Genomic DNA, 21,121 nt, shown 5'->3' with positions numbered 1-21,121 from the left:
GCAATTGGTTCCCTCTTCTTCAGGAACTGGGATTATGGAGTCTTCGATTCCCAAGCCCATACTGACCCAGACAGTACAAACCAAGACTGTGTCAGCTTCCTCAAGAATTCAGAATGCCCTAGTTTTATGGACTTTATAAAATTAGCAGCCCAAAAAGGAGCAAACATTGACCCTGTTAACACTCTGTTTCTAGAATCAGATAAAAGAGATTCTACTCTTAGACAGTATGACTCAGCAGTAAAAAAATTAGCCTCCTTCCTGAAAGCATCTGAAGCCAAAATCATGATGACTGACTAATTTAGGAATTTCCTTCTTTAGGTCTCTGTTTGAGAAAGGCCTTGCTCCGGCCACTATTACCACAGCCAAGTCAGCCCTGAAGAAAGTATTTCTATACGGCTTTAAAATTGACCTTACAGATTCCTATTTTTCATCTATCCCCAGAGCATGCGCTCGTCTGAGACCCGTATCACGCCCACATTCGGTTACGTGGTTTCTCAATGACGTCCTTAAGTTAGCATCAGAGATGAACAACTTTCAATGCTCTTATCAGGATCTGTTAAGGAAGACTTTATTTCTGATTAGCTTGGCTTCAGGTGCCAGAATCTCAGAGCTATCGGCTCTCACTAGAGGTGATGATTTTGTGAACTTCCTCCCGTCCGGAGAGGTCCTCCTTTCCCTGACCCTAGATTCTTAGCCAAAAATGAAGACCCACAAGACAGGTGGTCTCCTTGGAAGGTGGTGCCCCTTCCACAAGACCAGTCTTTATGTCCAGTATATACACTTAAATCTTACCTTTTAAGAACTCCACAGAGTAAGTCGGGTCCTCTTTTATCAGGGAGAAAGGTGGTACTCTTTCACTGAATGCTATAAGACAACAGATTTTGTATTTTATTAAACAGGCCAACCCAGATTCAGTTCCTAAGGTTCATGATATTCGAGCAGTTGCTACTTCCATTAATTACTTTCATAATATGGACTTCTCAGAACTCTCTAAATACACGGGTTGGAAATCACCTCTAGTGTTTAAACGCCACTATTTAAAATCGCTCAAGCCCTGAAATTTTCTACAATAGCTGTGGGTAGTGTCATCTCCCACCTTAACTAATCATATCCTTATCCTCCCCTTTCCCCCGCCCCACCTGCCTCATCTGCTTCTCTGCTTATCCTCCTGGTTGATCATGCCTCACTGCCTTGCTCCTCATATTGATGTATCTTGTCTCTGTTGAGTGGAAACTGTAATCTGACATGTTATGATTGTGTTTTTCTTGTGGGGTACTGGGCGGTTTTATTTTGCTCCATGTACCCCAGATATGTGTTTATGTACTGTATATATTATTTCCCATTTGGTTTTGTCTCTTACGTGTTTAGCTTTAAGTTTACGTGTGTAGCTTTAAGATTGTATATGCCATTTAACCTATGCAAATTTCATATGTCGTTATGCTTTAGTAGTATTAAGTATTTTTGGGGCCTCTTCCCCGCCATGCTGGGGACTTCCCCACTTTTTTGTAATGTTAAGTTTTTGATGTGCCTTAGGTTTAGTGTTCTTGCTACATGTAAGAGATTACCTGATTAAAACCATTTTTGTAATTTATGTTTTTTTCTTCAGATTACCTTGTTTCCTCGTAGTTTGCAGCCTTGGCATGATTCTCTATCACTATTTCACCGGCTGACATGGGACTGGACTCAGAAAAGGGATTTTGACAAAGGAAAATCTATTTCTGAGGAAGGTCCCGTGTCACCCGTGACCCTCCCTGACTCACCTATTGCTCCCCTACTTGCACATGCCAAGTCTGGGGTTAGTGCCAGCCTGGAATGAGGTAGGTGGCGCTGGTGTCACCGAGCTGGTGGGTGTTTGGGTGTGGGGGCTGTAACGGCTCACCGCTCTCTTCTGGGGTTTTGATAGGGAGAAATCTTTCGAGTATGATAGGAGAAAGAGTAAGACTCGTGGTAGTGATCTTTCACTCACCCTTCGTTATACCAACGTCTTCCCTGAAGAAGACACTCAATCTGGGGTAGTAACCCCAGCTTTCCTGAAAGCTCTTTTTTCTCTGGTATATCTAGCATTTTATACCTAGAAATTCATGCTACAATGGAATTTCACCGGGTGACACGGGACCTTCCTCAGAAATAGATTTTTCCTTTGTCAAAATCCCTTTTACACACCCTCCTTTCTGAGCTGACATCTTTACGTATGGATTTTTTAAATATCTATCATGAAAATTACTCATCCAACATTCCTAGGTACCTAGTGCAAAAATTACGGACACCATCTATCCAGCAAAATCAGTCCGTATGGAAGGTATGGTTAGATTATATCCATACTGACAGCCCAGTTGAGATTTCTAAAGAAACACCTTTTAATTTTCTTATATGCCTTTTTGAAGACATATGCCTTGCGGTTACAACAATCATGGCATACAAAGCAGCATTAACGGAGCCCCTTGCTTTATGGATTCGGAATCGACTCCAGTATAGAAGTTGTCACTTCCCTTCTGCAGTCTTTTGCTCTACAAAGGCCTGCTCCCGAAAGGCTTCCAATTACTTGGTCCCTGGAAAAGGTGCTTAGACCTCTATCAACCCCTCAATTCAGCGGACCCAATACAACCACAATGCACATGCTACAAAAGGCAATCTTCTTGATTGCATTAGCACCATGAGTTCAGATTAGTGAACTGGGCTCTCTTAGACGGGGATGATACACCACACAAACAGCTGACCATCAAATATTATTGTCCCCTGGCCCATCATTCCTGGCCAAGAATGAGGATCCATTAAGAAGGAAATCTCCTATTCTTATACGAAAACTCAATTTAGCAGAAAAGACATTATGCCCAGTTCAAGCACTAAAGGTTTACCTGGAAGTCAAGGCAAACATCCCAGAGGGCCATATTTTCCTACACCCTAGCACAAACTAACCACTCTCACTACAAGGGCTTAGAATAATTGTAGTGTCTCATTAAAAAGGGAAATCCACACTCCTTTCCTAGGTCACACGATATTAGAAAAGTAAGTATGTCGTCGGCCGTCTTCAGAAGTGTCTCTTTCGAAGAAGTCTCCGAATTTATAGGGTGGTCGTCAGATAAAAAAAAAAAAATAAATAAAAAAAATAAAAAAATAAAATAAAATAGAAAAAAATAAAAATTATTGCCATGCGCTCAAACAAGTTCAACTACACTGTGTATCTGTAGGCAGCATGGTTAGTCCTAACCCCTAGGTGCTACAGCAGAAAACCAGGGTCTTATTGACGGTGAGTACGCTAACTATTGCTGGGAAAAGGGCAACAGTACTGCAACCAAACCCAGCATGCTTAGGTAAGCCACTGTAAAACTACATCCTAAAACATAAGTTTGTGTATAGTTTCTTGTTCCTTGGTACTAAAGCCTGAAGAGTATTTGGAATGAAGAATGGGACATGAAATTTGTGGTTTGACCTCGGACCAGAAATTTTTTTTTTTTTTACTTGGGGTATTGGGATTAAAAATTGAGAGCTAAACCTTTTTCATCACCTGTCAATTTCTTTGTAAAGCTCCTTGAGGGCTAAACAAGCAACTATCAAAAAACAGGTTTTGATGTAGGAAAAATCTATTTTTGGTAGTCACTGATGAGTCCTCAAAACCCTCTCACTTCCCTGATGAAAAGGCATGGGATTTGGGCAACAGATCAACCTGCACTGACCAACAGAGAATAATGGCTCCCTGGTCTTTACCAGCCTGGTTGTAAACAAGAGGGCAGACGAGCATGCGCAATAGTCACTTCTCTTTCTTGCAGGTTCTTTGACGTTGGAAAAACTGGGTTCAGCTTCACTGAAGATAAAGGAAAGTGCCCTCTTATCTTTGAGTCCATTGTATATTCCATCAAGTGTTATAATGTTAATCATTGCAACACAATACCTCGCCAAAAAGACCAACAATGGGGGAGAATTCTTTGATATTAGTTTGGTCACCATGGAGCTCTGGTAGACCATGGAAGGTAACCCCTTGAGGACTCAACAGCGACTACCAAAAAAAGGTTTTTCCTCCGTCAAAACCTGTTTTTCATTCAAAATAAAAGGCATAATTTTTATAGTTGCGACTCTACTCCATAATTAAGATTGGTAAGGTTAGCTATCCTGATCCTGGAGACCTAAAGATCTCAAAGTGCATGCATGTGTGCTGTTGTCCACCACAGACTTCTTTACTTAACTGAGGATATGTCTTGGATTCTGTCTGACACTAAATTGGCTAATTATACCTCATATATTCCTTTTGATAAAAAGCAGTTATTCCTCAAGAATCATAAAAGCATATTACCTGGGAATTACTAGTTTCAGAACTATTTTTACTTCCCTTCTTCAGTCATTTTAATATTTCTGTTCACAGAATTTTCATACCTAATTTCTTGTATCAACACAAATCAGTAATGGTTGCAGTTCACAACCACTCCTACCTCAACACCTCCTCACGATCCTTTTGCTTTTGTTCAATTTCCTCCCGTTCCTTAGCAATTCTTCTTTCTTCTTCAAGCTCAAATTGAAGCTGCATCTTCTTCCGTTCTGAAGCTTTTTCCATCTCTTCCTTCAGCTCTTTCAACTCCAGCTGCTTTCTTTCTCTCTCCTGAATACGAGCAACTTCCATCCTTTCTAATAGCAAACAAATACATTAGTCAAGTACTAAAAACCATCCAAACAGAAAATATTCTGACCCTATATCCTTTAAGCATATACAATACAAAAAAAAAAAAACTGACAAGGTAGAACACTCAGTAACATATAGGTTCCAAGAGAACCACAACATTCTTCCCATGAAGTACATATTTAAGGAGCTAATTCCTGATTCAATAACTTATTATGGGGCTCGATTACAGTATGAAATCAATCCATCCCCATGAAATCAAAATCCATAGTGGTTGAATATGTTTAAATGTACAACAAATACTATTTCACAAAGTTCAGAATTAAAACATACTACTGTATAAGCAAATTACTTCATATAACTTCTATCATGTACATTCAAAAGTAGAATTCAAAACTATATCAATTAACCTGCAGATTGTGAGCAACAGAAAAAGTTGTCCTAACTTGAAAACATCACCTGAACAGGCCTTTTATCAATTTGGTACAAAGGAGTTTTTTGTAAATTCTCAGTTTCTGCTGTTTTCTAAAAAAAAAATATAAATAATTATTATTATTTAAATACTTACCTCTCTATTACATAACTTTACTTTCCATGCAAGTGAAGGTGGACACAGCAAAATTTAAAAGCTCTCCCCATTTTTCTATAAGTACCAGCCTTTATCTGTCTACTTCCCTAACCCTACATCAGGGAACCTATTGGGTACAAACACTGACTGGCAGGTGGTATTATTGTGCACTTTCAATGTGGGGAGGGAGGGTCCTTACATAATGGAGAGTTAAGTATTTAAAAAATAAATCTTAAAGTATTTACATTTTTTAAATGAAACTTACCTCTCCATCATATAGCTGATTCCCACATTAATAAGTTGGTGGGCAAAGTAAAATCTGCTATCCCTCTAAGTGTCAGCCCTTACTATACAGTAATTATATTTTGCAAATAGTGTTTGCTTACCTATGTAAAAAATCCACAGGCTGTTTCTGCAGAGCAATGACAGATACACAGCAAGCCAGAAAGTACCCACGATATGAAGGTACCATCCTATACGTGCACTGTGTACCCCCAAGCTTCTTATAACTTGAACGGATTTCCAACTAGTGGAAAGACAAGCTAGCTACCACTATTTTGACTCAGGACAGTACTTCTCTTGCACATACTAAGGGCACTAAAGCTCTGCATTGGATTGGAATTATTATTATTATGATCATTATTATTCATAAGATAAACCCTAGGCATATGGAGCAAGCTAACTGAGGCTATTGGCTTGGAATTCAAGCTTCTGAAGAATATGGTGTTCATTTGAAAGAAGTAACAGAATGTAATAGGAAATACAGAAAGAAGAGACCAGTCATCAAAAAAGAAACAAAGAAGTTAACAAATTAGTAAGTAAGTAAATAAAAGTTAACAAATTAGTAAGTAAGTAAATAAAAAGTAAGTCAATTATTAAGATATGAGAATTGTTTTTGGGTAGCAATGCATTGAATCTTTGCTTAAAACCTTCAGGTTCCAATTGCACAACATCCTCAGGGAGACTGTTCCACAGTCCAGTGGTGTGAGGAATAACAGACTTCTGGAACTGAAAAGTTTGACAACAGGGGACATTTACTGCATATTGGAGCTGCTGTTCAGCAAATCTGGTTGCTTTCAGCAGCAAAATATGATCAATATCCTGTAAGAAATACAATGTAAAAAGCTGAGTTATGCTTCCACTGGGCAGCTTCAATAACTTTAGGTAAGGAAAGGTTTCCCCAGAAATTAAATGGTGTGGCAAATGTACAAACATCATGCAACTTGACCTTCAAGGAAGGTATAAAGATAGAATCCTCAAGTAGATGTGCTTCCTTAACAAAAGACTTTACAAAAAGTCAAGCAAATGTGCTTTCTTAACAAAAGACCTTACAAACGGAGACAATTCATTTCAACTCCAAAGAACAATTGGTTTCCTAATACTACAAAGATTCTTAATATTCCTACCAATTTTATTATTCCTAAATATATATACACAAAGAGATTTTGCTAGGCAAAGAAAAGTGCTTTCCCAGTCAGAAGTAATAGATTTGAGGCTGTGAATAGTCACAGATCAGGGTAAGGTTTAAATCCCATACCATTTTTTGCCTTAAACAGGGACAAGAAAGTTATAAATGCCTTGTCTCTGGAGAATCGAACTCTGAACAACAGAGCTTGTATCTTGCTATCACACTTGGTAGAGCTACCACTCACAAGAATTCACTGGAAACCTCCTGTTCTGGATTGTCGCCAAGCTGGGGGTTTATTAACCCTTTACGCGACTGGACGTATTGTATGTCGACTAAAATTGTCTGTCGGGTGCCAAGTGGACGTACGGTACGTCAACTACAAAAAGTTTTTTTAAATATTCACGGAAAAATACTTAGAGGTCTAGTTTGTGAAAGATTTTAAATCACGCACCTTGAGGGATCCTGGGAGTTCACGGATCACGCTGTTGTTTTGTTTACAAGCGTAATCCAGCTGCGCATGCACGAATTTCTTTCTTCTCCCACTAGAAAGCATCAGCGACGCATCTCAGAAATTCTTTCATCACTTTGTCGTAATTTTTGCACCATTTTATATTAGCCGTTACATAAGTTTTATATATGAAAATGTGCGCAATTTCACATAGAATACAACAAAAAACAACCCATGGTTGTAGCTTTTATAAGTTTTGAAATATTTTCATATAAATTACGATAAGTGCCAAAATTTCAACCTTCGGTCAAATTTGACTCAAACGAAATGGTTGAAAAACGCAATTGTAAGCTAAAACTCTTACATTCTAGTAATATTCAATCATTTACCTTCATTTTTCAATAAATTGGAAGTCTTTAGCATAATATTCTGATTTATGGTGAATTTTTGAAAAAACTTTTTCCTTGCGTCTGCTCGCTGTAACTCGGCCGAAAATCTCAGAAATTCTTTCGTCACTTTGTCGTAATGCTTGCACTGTTTTATATTAGCCGTTACATAAAGTTTTATATATGAAAATGTGCACAATTTCATTTAGAATACTACAAAAAATAACTCATGGTTGTAGCTTTAATCAGTTTTGAAATATTTTCATATAAATCACGATGTGCCAAAATTTCAACCTTCGGTCAACTTTGACCCGACCGAAATGGTCAAAAAACGCAATTGTAAGCTAAAACTCTTACATTCTAGTAACATTCAATCATTTACCTTCGTTTTGCAACAAACAGGAAGTCTCTAGCACAATATTTCGATTTATGGTGAATTTTTGAAAAAAAAAAAAAAAAAAATCCCTTACCTCCACGCGCGGTAACTCGGTTGAAAATCTCAGAATTTCTTTAGTCACCTTGTCGTAACTTTCGCACCGTTTTCTATTAGGCATTACATACAGTGTTATACATGAAAATGTGCGCAATTTCATTTAGAATACAACAAAAAATAACTCATGGTTGTAGCTTTTATCAGTTTTGAAATATTTTCATATAAATCACGATAAATAGAAAAAATTCAACCTTCGGTCAACTTTAACTCAACCAAAATGGTCAAAAACTGCAATTTTAATCTAAAACACTTACAGTCCAGTAATATTCAATCAATTACCTTCATTTTGCAACAAACGGGAAGTCTCTAGCACAATATTTCGATTTATGGTGAATTTTTGAAAAAAACTTTTTTTTGCATCCGCGCATTATGAATTCATGCATCATTTTGTGATAATATTTTCTCTGTATTGCTTTGATCGTTTTACAATTTGTTATATACCAAAATCATCGCAATTTAGTGTACAATACAACGGAAAAAAAATAACTCATTAGCTTTAACCGTTTTGCTCACAGCGCAATTATATATGAAATTTTTTTTTGGCGCTGTCATATATTCCAATATTTATATATGATAATGACATTTTTTTCATTTCTGATGGTTGCACACTAAACTTCAGGCAATGACAAAAAAAGGAGCCAAAAATGAACTCTTAATCTTAAAAACTAAGCGTGCTGTGATTTTTTGAAAAAAACTTTTTTTCCGCTTCGGCGCTAACTCCCGAACCCCACCGGCATACGGCAGACACTTTTGTAAATAGAGGCTCAGCGTTTAAGGGTTAAATAAGCTTTTCAAAAGTTGAAATACCAGCAAACTGAAGAACTTGAACAGATTACAATATAGCAACTGCATAAACTGCCCAGCTGTGTGCATCAGACCTTTTCTTGCCCATTAGTGTCTTGGTATGTGTTCATGCGCATAAGTAAACCAAATATGTGTGTATGTTTATAAGTATGTGTATACATAATACTGAGGTGATCTGCAGTATGCACTTGCTGTGTATTTATATGGTATGGCAAACAGAAATTTTTCAACCCCGCCTCCTCCAAAACACATCATAACTCAGCTTCTGCAATCGTGCATCATTGGTTGAAACTTTGGGTAAACAGGTAATGCAGTATATTTACTGATAACCACAATAATATAAATCACATTTTATAAAAGGGTATTAACTTGTAATATAATCATGCAAAAGTAAGAGAGAGAGAGAGAGAGAGAGAGAGAGAGAGAGAGAGAGAGAGAGAGAGAGAGAGAGAGAGAGAGAGAGAGTTAAATGGACAGTCTTACTACAATTGCTCACATAAGTTCAAAATTACCTGAAGATAACCTGTCCATACAACACAAACAAAGGACTAGATATTGCACTTGGTTTCTTGTTCACTTTTTGTTCAATTGTAACTGTTCAATTAGATTGCATTTGGGGGCAATGGGTATTGCATGTCCATAGGAGTCTGAGCCATGATAAAATGATTAGACAGCATTTAGATCTTGTTTGCTGTTTGCTCTGTTGTAACTGTTTAAAACCTACATACATAAACACCCCGTATTGGCGTTCTCACGATTCGCAGACTCACGTATTCGCGGATTTCTCTGTGGAACATATCTACCCATTATTTGCAGAAAATTCCCACATTCGCGGTATTTTTTACTGAGAAATATTCACTAATTACTGTATTTTCATATCATTTTCATGACTAATGCACTTTTTGTGATAAAACTATTAAAATACTCAGGTATAAGCATTTTTAGAGGGTTTTTCTTGTGTTTAAACTATCAAAATAGGCAGTTCTAAGTGTTTTTAGAGGGGTTTTAAGTATTCATGGATTTTAGCTACTCGCGGGGGGCGCGGTATGCATCCCCCATGAATTCGGGGGTTTACTGTATTATCTCTCTCTCTCCGTTTAGAAGCTCTTGTAATCAACTGAGTCAAACGTGAAATGTACACTTTTTTAAGGTAGACAATTGCAGTTTTGCATTCTCTCTCTCTCTCTCTAAATCTTATGAGTATTCACAGGCTGATTTTCATACCACAGAGAACTCAACATGTTTCACTGTTTCTATAAGATGCACATATTCAAGGCATGAACTCGATATACAGTACGACAGTCCATTTCCCTGAATGGAATATAATAAATATAACTGTGTTAATCAGTAAATATAGCGCATTACATACTGTATTTGCTAAAGGTTTCAAATGATGGTTTATGATGGCCTAAACTCTGGCTGTTCACAATGTGTTTTGAATGGTGTCAAGATCTCATTTTTGTATGCCATACAAAAACAAATAATATCACTATAATACATATTTAAAAAGCTCTGGACACATGAACACACACACTTCAATGAAATGTTCATTATATTTTAATGTGGAGGTACCAAAATGTAGAAGAAATGGTAGCTACTGGTTCAGTATAAAATCACCATGTGTACATGTGCATGTTCGTGTATATATACACACATGCATCACTATGATGTGCGTTTGCTTGCCTTTCTCCTCTCTCTCTGGGTTATTCATTAGTTGGACACGTCACAAGGAAGAGAGAGAGGATTTCAATGTTAAATTTTTTTATAAATTTTATATAAACTACACTGCACAATTCGGTTTTTATTACGTACACAGTACTGCACAGTGTATTCTGTGTTGTTTAAATGCAGACTATAGCGTGTTGTTTGCTGTTTATAAGAATATTTAGTGAACGCAGCTATGTTGTATTGACAAAGTGGGGGAGTGAGGGTAAAAAGTTGCCGTTCACATCAGTAGACTGCTTCTTTTATACATGCTTTCATTTAATTTGATTTCTGCATCCGTTTGGTTCAAAACGTGTAGCTCAATTTTCGACCTGTTCCCTTCGTTCAATGGACTTGAAATTTTGCATGCTTACTCAATCCTGGTGACAATACAACCTTACATGATCAGTAGGTCAGCAGTGACCTCTAGTGACCCTACAGTGGCCACTCCCAGTATCTCAAGATTTGTATGAAAATCTTTGGATTCTTCATACCTTCTTTGACTCAGTGGAATAATAACCCTACAGATTTTTCAAACCTTCTTTGACTCAACAGGATGTCAAGTTCAATTTCATTATCTACAATCATAAATTGGCTACAATTTCTGTCAAAACAGAAAAAGTATGAAATAAAATTCTAAAAATATTTTTAAAAATTTTTAATACTGTACACGCTTTTATTAAAACACACTAAAAAAGTGAAAAATAATTTTTTGAGACACACCAGGATTTTCTTACAATTAATCATGTCTACAAAAATAAAAAAATAAATTTTTTTATTTCTAGTAGCATTTCCTTCCATGTTTGGTGTCCATGCTTTTAGTTTTGTAGACATAACTAATTGTGCAAAAATCCTGGTGTCTCAAAAAAATAATTTTTTTACTTTTTAGTCCATTTTAACCCTTAAACGCCTACTGGACGTATCATACGTCGACTAAAATTGTCTGTTGGGTGCCAAGTGGACGATCGTCGTCGACTACAAAAATTTCAACCTTCGGTCAACTTTGACTCGACCGAAATGGTCGAAAACGCAATTGTAAGCTAAAACTCTTACATTCTAGTAATATTCAATCATGTACCTTCATTTTGCAACAAATTGGAAGTCTCTAGCACAATATTTCGATTTATGGTGAATTTTTGAAAAACTTTTTTCGTACACCAGCGCTGTAACTCGGCTTAAAAACTTCAGAAATTCTTTCGTCATTTTGTCGTAATTTTTGCACTGTTCTATATTAGCCGTTACATAAAGTTTTATATATGAAAATGTGTGCAATTTCATGTAAAATACAGCAAAAATACAACCCATGGTTGTAGCTTTTATCAGTTTGGAAATATTTTAAATAAATCACGATAACTGCTTAAAATTTCAACCTTCGGTCAACTTTGACTCGACCGAAATGGTAAAAATGCAATTGTAAGCTAAAACTCTTACATTCTAGTAATATTCAATCATTTACCTTCATTATGCAACCAATTGGAAGTCTCTAGCACAATATTTCGATTTATATTCGTCCCGTTGTCGTAATGTTTGCGCCATTTTATATTAGTCGTTACATAAAGTTTTATATATGGAAATGTGCGCAATTTCATGTAGAATACAACAGAAAATAACTCATGGTTGTAGCTTTTATCAGTTTTGAAATATTTTCATATAAATCACGATAACTGCCAAAATTTCAACCTTCAGTCAACTTTAACTCGACCGAAATGGTAAAAAATGCAATTACAAGCTAAAACTCTTACATTCTAGTAATATTCAATCATGTACCTTCATTTTGCAACAAACTGGAAGTCTCTAGCACAATATTTCGATTTATGGTGAATTTCTGAAAGAAAAACTTTTTCTTACGTCTGGCGCATGTAACTCAGCCTAACATCTCAGAAATTCTTTCGTCACGTTGTCGTAATGTTTGCATCGTTTTACATTAGTCGTTACATAAAATTTTATATACGAAAATGTGAGCAATTTCATGTAGAATACAACAGAAAATAGCGCATGGTTGTAGCCTTTATCAGTTTTGAAATATTTTCACATAAATCACGATAACTGCCAAAATTTCAACCTTCGGTCAACTTTAACTCGACCGAAATGGTCAAAAAACGCAATTGTAAGCTAAAACTCTTACATTCTAGTAATATTCAATCATTTACCTTCATCTTGCAATAAATTGGAAGTCTCTAGCACAATATTTCGATTTATGGTGAATTTTTTAAAAAAACATTTTCCTTACGTCTGCGCGGTAACTCGGCCGAACATCTCAGAGAAATTCTTTCGTCACATTGTCGTAATATTTGCACAGTTTTATATTAGTCGTTACATAAAGTTTTATATATGAAAATGTGTGCAATTTCATGTACAATACAACAGAAAATAACTCATGGTTGTAGCTTTTATCAGTTTTGAAATATTTTCATATAAATCACGATAAATAGAAAAAATTCGACTTTTGGTCAACTTTAACTCAACCGAAATGGTCGAAAACTGCAATTGTAAGCTAAAACACTTACAGTCTAGTAATATTCAATCAATTAGCTTCATTTTTCAACAAACGGGAAGTTCTAGCACAATATTTTGATTTATGGTAAATTTTTGAAAAAAACATTTTTTTACGTCCGCACGTTACGAATTCATGCATCATTTTGTGATAATATTTTCTCTGTGTTGCTTTGATCGTTTTACAATTTGTTATATACCAAAATCATCGCAATTTAGTGTACAATACAAAGAAAAACAAAATAACCCGTTAGCTTTAACCGTTTTGCTCACAGCGCGATTTGTATAAAATTATATATGAAAAATTTTTTTGCGCTGTCATATATTTCAATATTTATATATGATAATGATATTTTTTCCCATTTCTGATGGTTGCATACTTAACTTCAGGCAATGACAAAAAAATGAGCCAAAAATGAACTCTTAATCTTAAAAACTAAGCATGCTGTGATTTTTTGAAAAAAACTTTTTTCCTCTTCGGCGCTAACTCACCGAACGCCGCCGGCATACGGGAGACGTTTTTGTAAATAGAGGCTCAGCGTTTAAGGGTTAATATAAGCTTGTTAAAAGTTGTATTTATTTTTGTACTTTTATCATATCTGGACATTTTCATTGCTCAGCAAGTCCTTAGATGTATTAATCCAGATACAGGAGAAATTATGGTAGAACAGATTTAGCTGCTGATGCAAAATCTTTCACAACAGCATGTAATCAGATACTTAATATAAAATTAAATGGACTACTGTATAACAACAGGATTATTTATGATAGCAGAAGCTCAAAGAGAAGTAACTAACCATGATGTGTGTATGGTAAAACTACACAAAAAACTAAATCAAGCAAGACAAAAAGTTACAGTACTTACTTTCAATTTGCTTTATAGCATCAGAATGTTTCTTGGTAGCTGCATTCAACAACTGTTGTTTTTCCTCTCTAATCTGTTCATCTCTCTGCATTGCAGTCACCTGAAAATTTGACAAGAAGCCACACAATTATAAATAAACAATGAATATCATGACTGGATTGGAACAAATGAAAAGTAAGAAAAAACATATATATTTGCACACAAACACATATACTATATATGTATAGATATATACATACATACAAAATATATATATATATATATATATATATATATATATATATATATATATATATATATATATATATATATATATATATATATACTATTACAAATATTTATACTACAAATATTTATACTGTCTCTTCTCTTCCTTGATTTAGTAGAAATGAAAAACAAAGAAAAGAAAACACCAAAGCTTCTCTTTGTAAAGCAGCTGAAGGAGGCAAGCCAGAGAGCTGGTTGTTTTTCAAAACACCAACCACCATCGTGGGATTTGAAGTTTAGTTTAGGGGCATATTCAACAGGGTAGGTTTTACCAGGGCCACCTTTAGTTAGGGTATACCTTAAGCTCACTTTTCTATGACCTTCGTACTGGCAAGTTTTTTGTCATTTTTCAGGCTACCCGCAGGCCCTTAAGTGGGAGGAGTCTTCAAAGCAAGCACCCACACACTTTACCCAGCTCGTCAGTCCAGAGATACCCTTGAGTGAAAGCACAACCATCGTGTATATCTCTAAGCCTCCTCCCTTTGTCCTTTACCCCTCTTGTGGAAAAGCCAGGGAAATTGCCTTTTCAATGGAACCAGAACTTCTGATGCAATTGATCGCTGCATTATCTACTCCACTGTAAGTCTGAAGATGACAATTACTCCCAGTTCTTTCCTCTACACCTCCCCCTTATTTCCTGTTTCACGTTTATCTCTTAACAGTCACTGACTAAGGAAATCCTAGTAAAACCATATCCCAATTATAAAGTCAATTATATGAAGTACAATTAGTGTTGCCTAATGAGATTGTATAAAGTATCCTCCATGGTGTTAACGTAACATCCTTGATCTAACACACATCCCTTGCAGTCAATTAACCCTTTAATTTGAAGCCCTATTTACAAAAACGTCTCCCGTATGCGGCGTTGGTGAGTTAACGCCCAAGCGGAAAAAAGTTTTTTCAAAAAATCTTGCACGCTTAGTTTTTAAGATTAAGAGTTCATTTTTGGCTCATTTTTTTGTCATTGCCTGAAGTTTAGTATGCAACCATCAGAAATGAAAAAAATATCATTATCATATATAAATATTGGAATATATGATATAAAAAAAAAAACTCTTATATAATTGTATACAAATCGCGCTGTAAGCAAAAGCGGTTAAAGCTAATGACTTAATTTTTTTAGTTGTATTGTACACTAAATTGCGATGATTTTGGTATATAACAAATTTTAAAATGATCAAAGCAACACAGAAAATATTATCACAAAATGATGCATGAATTACCTGTAACTTCATGGACGTAAAAAATTTTTTTCAAAAATTCACCATAAATCGAAATATTGTGCTAGAAACTTCCGTTTGTTGAAAAATGAAGCTAATTGATTGAATATTACTAGACTGTAAGTGTTTTAGCTTACAATTGCAGTTTTCGACCATTTCGGTCGAATTAAAGTTGACCGAAAGTCGAATTTTTCTATTTTTGTGATTTATATGAAAATATTTCAAAAACTGATAAAAGCTACAACCATGAGTTATTTTTGTTGTATTGTAAATGAAATTGTGCACATTTTCATATATAAAACTTTATGTATCGACTAATATAAAACGGTGCAAATATTACGACGACGAGACGAAAGAATTTCTGAGATGTTGGCGAGTTACCTGCATAGAGCGTAAGGAAAATGTTTTTTTAAATTCACCATAAATCGAAATATTGTGCTAGAGACTTCCAATTTATTGCAAAATGAAGGTAAACGATTGAATATTACTAGAATGTAAGAATTTTAGCTTACAATTGCGTTTTTTACCATTTCGGTCGAGTTAAAGTTGACTGAAGGTTGAAATTTTGGCAGTTATCGTGATTTATGTGAAAATATTTCAAAACTGATAAAAGCTACAACCATGAGCTAATTTCTGTTGTATTCTACATGAAATTGCACACATTTTCACATTTAAAAGTTTATGTAACGACTAATGTAAAACGATGCAAACATTACAACAACATGACGAAAGAATTTCTGAGATGTTCGGCAGAGTTACTGGCGTGCAGGCGTCAAAGGAAAAATTTTTTTCAGAAATTCAACATAAATCGAAATATTGTGCTAGAGACTTCCAGTTTGTTGCAAAATGAAGGTACAAGATTGAATATTACTAGAATGTAAGAGTTTTAGCTTATAATTGCGTTTTTACCATTTCGGTCGAACTAAAGTTGGCCGAAGCTTGAAATTTTGGCAGTTATCGTGATTTATATGAAAATATTTCAAAACTGATAAAAGCTACAACCATGAGTTATTTTCTGTTGTATTCTACATGAAACTGCGCACATTTCCATATATAAAACTTTATGTAACGACTAATATAAAACAGTGCAAACATTACGACAACGTGAAAGAATTTCTGGCGCGGACGTAAGGAAAAAGTTTTTCAAAAATTCACCATAAATTGAAATATTGTGCTAGAGACTTCCAATTGGTTGCAAAATGAAGGTAAATGATTGAATATTACTAGAATGTAAGAGTTTTTAGCTTACAATTGCGTTTTTTTACCATTTCGGTCGAGTTAAAGTTGACTGAAGGTTGAAATTTTGGCAGTTATCGTGATTTATATGAAAATATTTCAAAACTGATAAAAGCTACAACCATGGGTTGTATTTTTGCTGTATTTTACATGAAATTGCGCACATTTTCATATATAAAACTTTATGTAACGGCTAATATAGAACAGTGCAAAAATTACGACAAAATGACAAAAGAATTTCTGAAATTTTTCGGCTGAGTTACAGATGGCGGGCGTAAGAAAAGAGTTTCTTTCAAAAATTCACCATAAATCGAAATATTGTGCTAGAGACTTCCAATTTGTTGCAAAATGAAGGTACATGATTGAATATTACTAGAATGTAAGAGTTTTAGCTTACAATTGCGTTTTCGACCATTTCGGTCGAGTCAAATTGACGAAGGTTGAAATTTTTTGTAGTCGGCGTTTACTACATCCACTTCGGCATTCAACAGACAATTTTAGTCGGCGTTTGCTACGTCAACAGGCGTTTAAGGGTTAATGATAAGTGAGAGTTCCTGGAATTTAAAGTGTTATCTATATACGTCTCTTCCAGAATTGGGCACGTCTTGGAACCTGGCTGTAAGCTTGTTTGGAGAAGGATTAGCAACAATATATTGGAGTCCGGCGCTTGGAATTGCTTATCTGCCAATCACGAGTTTTTCCCAGGTTGCATCATCCACTAACATATGTCAAGTATCATGTGTCCGAAGTGGGCTGAAGTTGGAGCTGGTATTAGGCCCTGTAAGATTTTTTATTTCATTCACTTTTTTTGTTGAACTAGATGGTTGCGTAATGTGGTTTATTTAAATTCATGTGTTTAGAATAAATCAATATAGTCAGTAACCTAGTTTCAGCTGGCGACTGAATCTAATTAAGTTAATTACCTGTCTTTTTTGGTAACTTTTAGCCTTTTGATAGGATTACAAGGGTCCTAGGTAAAGTAAGGCTACATAAATCACAGTAATTAATAATCAAACTAATCAAAATGACCCACATGCCATAAGTAACGCCCTTTGTTTAAGTGGAACAAAATTAAAGCCTTTTTTTTATTATCCTTTATTTTAACAGAACATGAATGTATTGCCACAGGTTAATAGATTAATATAATATATTAACAAAATTAATATAATGCTTATTCGGTTTAATAATGCGGCATAAGTAACGCCCTTTTAACACTTTCATGTCCAATTGACATAATATTACGCAATATCACCCTACCACCAGCCTTTCCTGACTGGCGTAATTTTCGTAAAAATTTACAAAATTTTTAAATGTATGGTAGGGTAATTTTTTTTTATTTTCGGACAGTTGGTGGTTTCCAGAAGGCTAAAGCATACCTTGGACCGTGTAACTCAGGCATCAATACGCCAGCCAAGCAGTTTCTATACTGCGCATGCTGCAAATCCTGGCATAGTAAATTTCTCACAATAAAATCAGCTGATCCTACCCATTTTAACTTCTCTTTCGTATCTTACATTTTTTTATAAAATGTAGGATTACATTATCAAATAAACACTCTGTTTCATATTATTTTTCTATAATTTTTAGTTCCTGTACTGTGCATGCACAAATCCCTGGCATAGTAAAATTCTCACAATGACATCAGCCGATCCCACCCGCAAAGGCCTGGCAGGCCACACTTCTGTCAGAGACCATGCGTGCGAGGTTGGGTAAAACGTGTGGTTGTTTACATACAGTGGCGTCAATAGAGAACAGTTTCTAACATGCTTTTCAGCCAGAGCAAAGTTTTTACGGTAAAACTAGCGGAAAAAAATTAGTGCATCACATAAGAGACGTCTGGATTTTAGGCAGGGCTCTGAATCTCATTTTTCATTATTATATATATCGATATTTAGAGAATTTTGTTGGCTTTCTCATAAAAAATAATTAATTCGCCTAACTTGTTATAGCTTTTGAGTTACGAACGATAATGTTGACAATGGTAACATTTTTTTTTCATTTCGATCAGCTTATAATGTCAAAATGAAACTGTTGCCGTTACCAAAGCCATTTTTCTTGACTCTCACTTTAATCCTCAACCTTTCCTCTACATTTTTGTATATTTACAAAGTAATTTCTTTATGAAAAATATCCGAGCTAGGGCTCTTCAAAAAAAATTTCTAGCGATAATTTTCACCGTATGCGGGCAAGCATACACTCTGTTTCTTACCCTGTTTTTCTATCAATTTTTCACCAACTGGACTTATTCGTTTTTCATTTTTTTATATGTCGATAGTTAGAAAATTTTGTTGGCTTTCTCATAAAAAAATAATTCTGCTGACTGTTATAGTTTTTGAGCTACGAACAATAATGTTGACAACGGTAAATTTTTTTTTCGTTGATCAACTTATAACGTCAAAATGATACTGTTGCCGTTACCAAAGCCATTTTTCTTAACTCACCCTTTATTCTTCAACTCTTCTTCTACATTTTCGTATATTTACAAAGTAATTTATATAAAAAATAACCGTCTCAAGATAGGGGTCTTCAAAAAAGATTTTTTAGCGATAATTCTCACCATACGCTGGGCAGAGCGCTCTGTTTCTTACCCTCTTTTCTATCAATTTTTTCACCAACTGGACTTATTCGTTTTTCATTGTTTTATATGTCAATATTTAGAGAATTGTGTTGGCTTTTTCATAAAAAATAATTCATTTTGCCTAACTGTTATAGCTTTTGAGCTACGAACGATAATGTTGAAACGGTAACATTTTTTTCGTTTCGATCAATTTATAACGTCAAAATGAAACTGTTGCCTTTACCAAAGCCATTTTTTCTTGACTTTTCCTTTATTCTTCAACTTTTCCTCTACATTTTCGTATATTTACAAAGTAATTTCTATGAAAAATAATCGAGATAGGGCTCTTCAAAAAAATTTTTCTAGCGATAATTCTCACCATAGGCCTGGCAGAGCGCTCTGTTTCTCACTCTCTTTTTCTATCAATTTTTTCACCAACTGGACTTATTCGTTTTCCATTGTTTTATATGTCGATAGTTAGGGAATTTTGTTGGCTTTCTCATAAAAAATAATTCATTCGCCTGACTTTCATAGTTTTTGGGTTACAAACGAAAATATGAAAATAAGCAAAGAATTTTTTTTTTTGTTAAATAACTCACATTTTTTTGTATTTAGAGGGCTGGGACTCTTATTCTGACTATTCCACCATAAAATATAAACATTTAGAAAAAAGGACAGCAAAATGAACTTTGTTGGCATAAAATTTCTATTTTTGCTGAATTTTCTAAATAATTATTTTGAGCACTATAGCGCTCCCAGACACCTTGGGTCTCATGTACCCTCAGTGATGTGATAACTATAGAGATAGGGAAGGGTTAATTTTATATCTTATACTGTAAATTTTGTTTACTATTTTCTTTAATTAATTTAATAAATCTTCATTTTTTCAGATATTTTATACAACCATGAGATTAACAAAAGAACAGAGAGTAAAAGCAATTCAATTGTACTATCAAAACAATAAAAATGGTGATGAAACCCCAAGATTGTTATCAGCTGAATTTAACATCCCAAGGGTGCAAAGCCGAAATATCATTTGTATTGAATATCATTAAACCGAGTAAGCATTATATTAATTTTGTTAATATATTATATTAATCTATTAACCTGTGGCAATACATTCATGTTCAAAAAAATAAAGGATAATCAAAAGGCTATAATTTTGTTCCACTTAAACAAAGGGGTCCGTTACTTATGTAAGAATAGTATATATATATATATATATATATATATATATATATATATATATATATATATATATACTGTATATAAGGTGAATTTTCTTATAAGTTTGGCATGGTCTTTAAAAATGCTAATAAATGTTTATTTCAGAGTTTAAGTACTAAATATGACTGTAATCATGCTCCCTTAAAAAGTATTAAGCTAACTTTTAAATGAACTAAAGTTAGTGTAATTTTTATTAAAAATTTAGATTATTACCCTTAAAAAGGAATACAGTAAATGTTTGATGTAAAAATTGAGTACTGCACAGTTTCATAACATCTTTAACACATACAGTAGGTGCGTACGTATACTAATGTTACCCCTAATTCATGGGATGACGTTTTCTTTGTCACCTAGAGTAAAAGCCGTTTTCTTTGCATCACTAGGCAAAACGTTGGGAAAAACATGTACATAATATTCGTAAAAGGTAGTACAGTACAGGTAAAATTCAATCAATTTAAAATTATATACTGTACAGGTAATGACTGTTACAGAGAAATAATAAGTTGTAAAAGTATGTTTGAGCTTACCATTTCATGAGAGAGAGAGAGATAGAGAGACTAGAACTCACTGTAATGAAGTAACTGTACTGCTTTTGTATTGTATTTATGAACAAATATATAAATACAAATTTTCCATTCTGATTTACACCTAAAAACACAGAAAACTTAAAATTACACACACTTTCTACAGGGGTATCATCTTTGAAAAATGCAGTAACTAAAGGGTATCACATCTTGTAAAAGTACACCAACTGAACGTGCTGTATTACATGCACATACAGATTGCACCAGCACTTTTCTCCGAGGTGAAAAGAATTTTTCAAAGAATGACACTTT

At 34.6% G+C, this 21,121-nt stretch overlaps 1 protein-coding gene across 3 annotated transcripts in view; it reads right to left on the bottom strand.

Moving 5' to 3' along the window:
• The window catches only part of LOC136851274 (gamma-tubulin complex component 6-like), a 366,897-nt gene that overhangs the window by 194,017 nt on the left and 151,759 nt on the right, over positions 1-21,121 (bottom strand). For all 3 annotated transcript variants that reach the window (XM_067125258.1, XM_067125257.1, XM_067125259.1), the window contains exons 14-15: positions 13,779-13,878; positions 4,425-4,617 (exon numbers count right to left, since the gene is read on the bottom strand). In XM_067125258.1, the coding sequence (XP_066981359.1) occupies positions 4,425-4,617; positions 13,779-13,878 (293 nt within the window). The remainder of the gene's footprint in view (positions 1-4,424; positions 4,618-13,778; positions 13,879-21,121) is intronic.

This window comes from Macrobrachium rosenbergii, chromosome 23 (genome assembly GCF_040412425.1).
Source record: "Macrobrachium rosenbergii isolate ZJJX-2024 chromosome 23, ASM4041242v1, whole genome shotgun sequence".
NCBI lineage: Eukaryota > Metazoa > Arthropoda > Malacostraca > Decapoda > Palaemonidae > Macrobrachium > Macrobrachium rosenbergii.
Note: the sequence above shows the minus strand (reverse complement) of the source record. Positions and strands in the feature narration are given on the sequence as shown.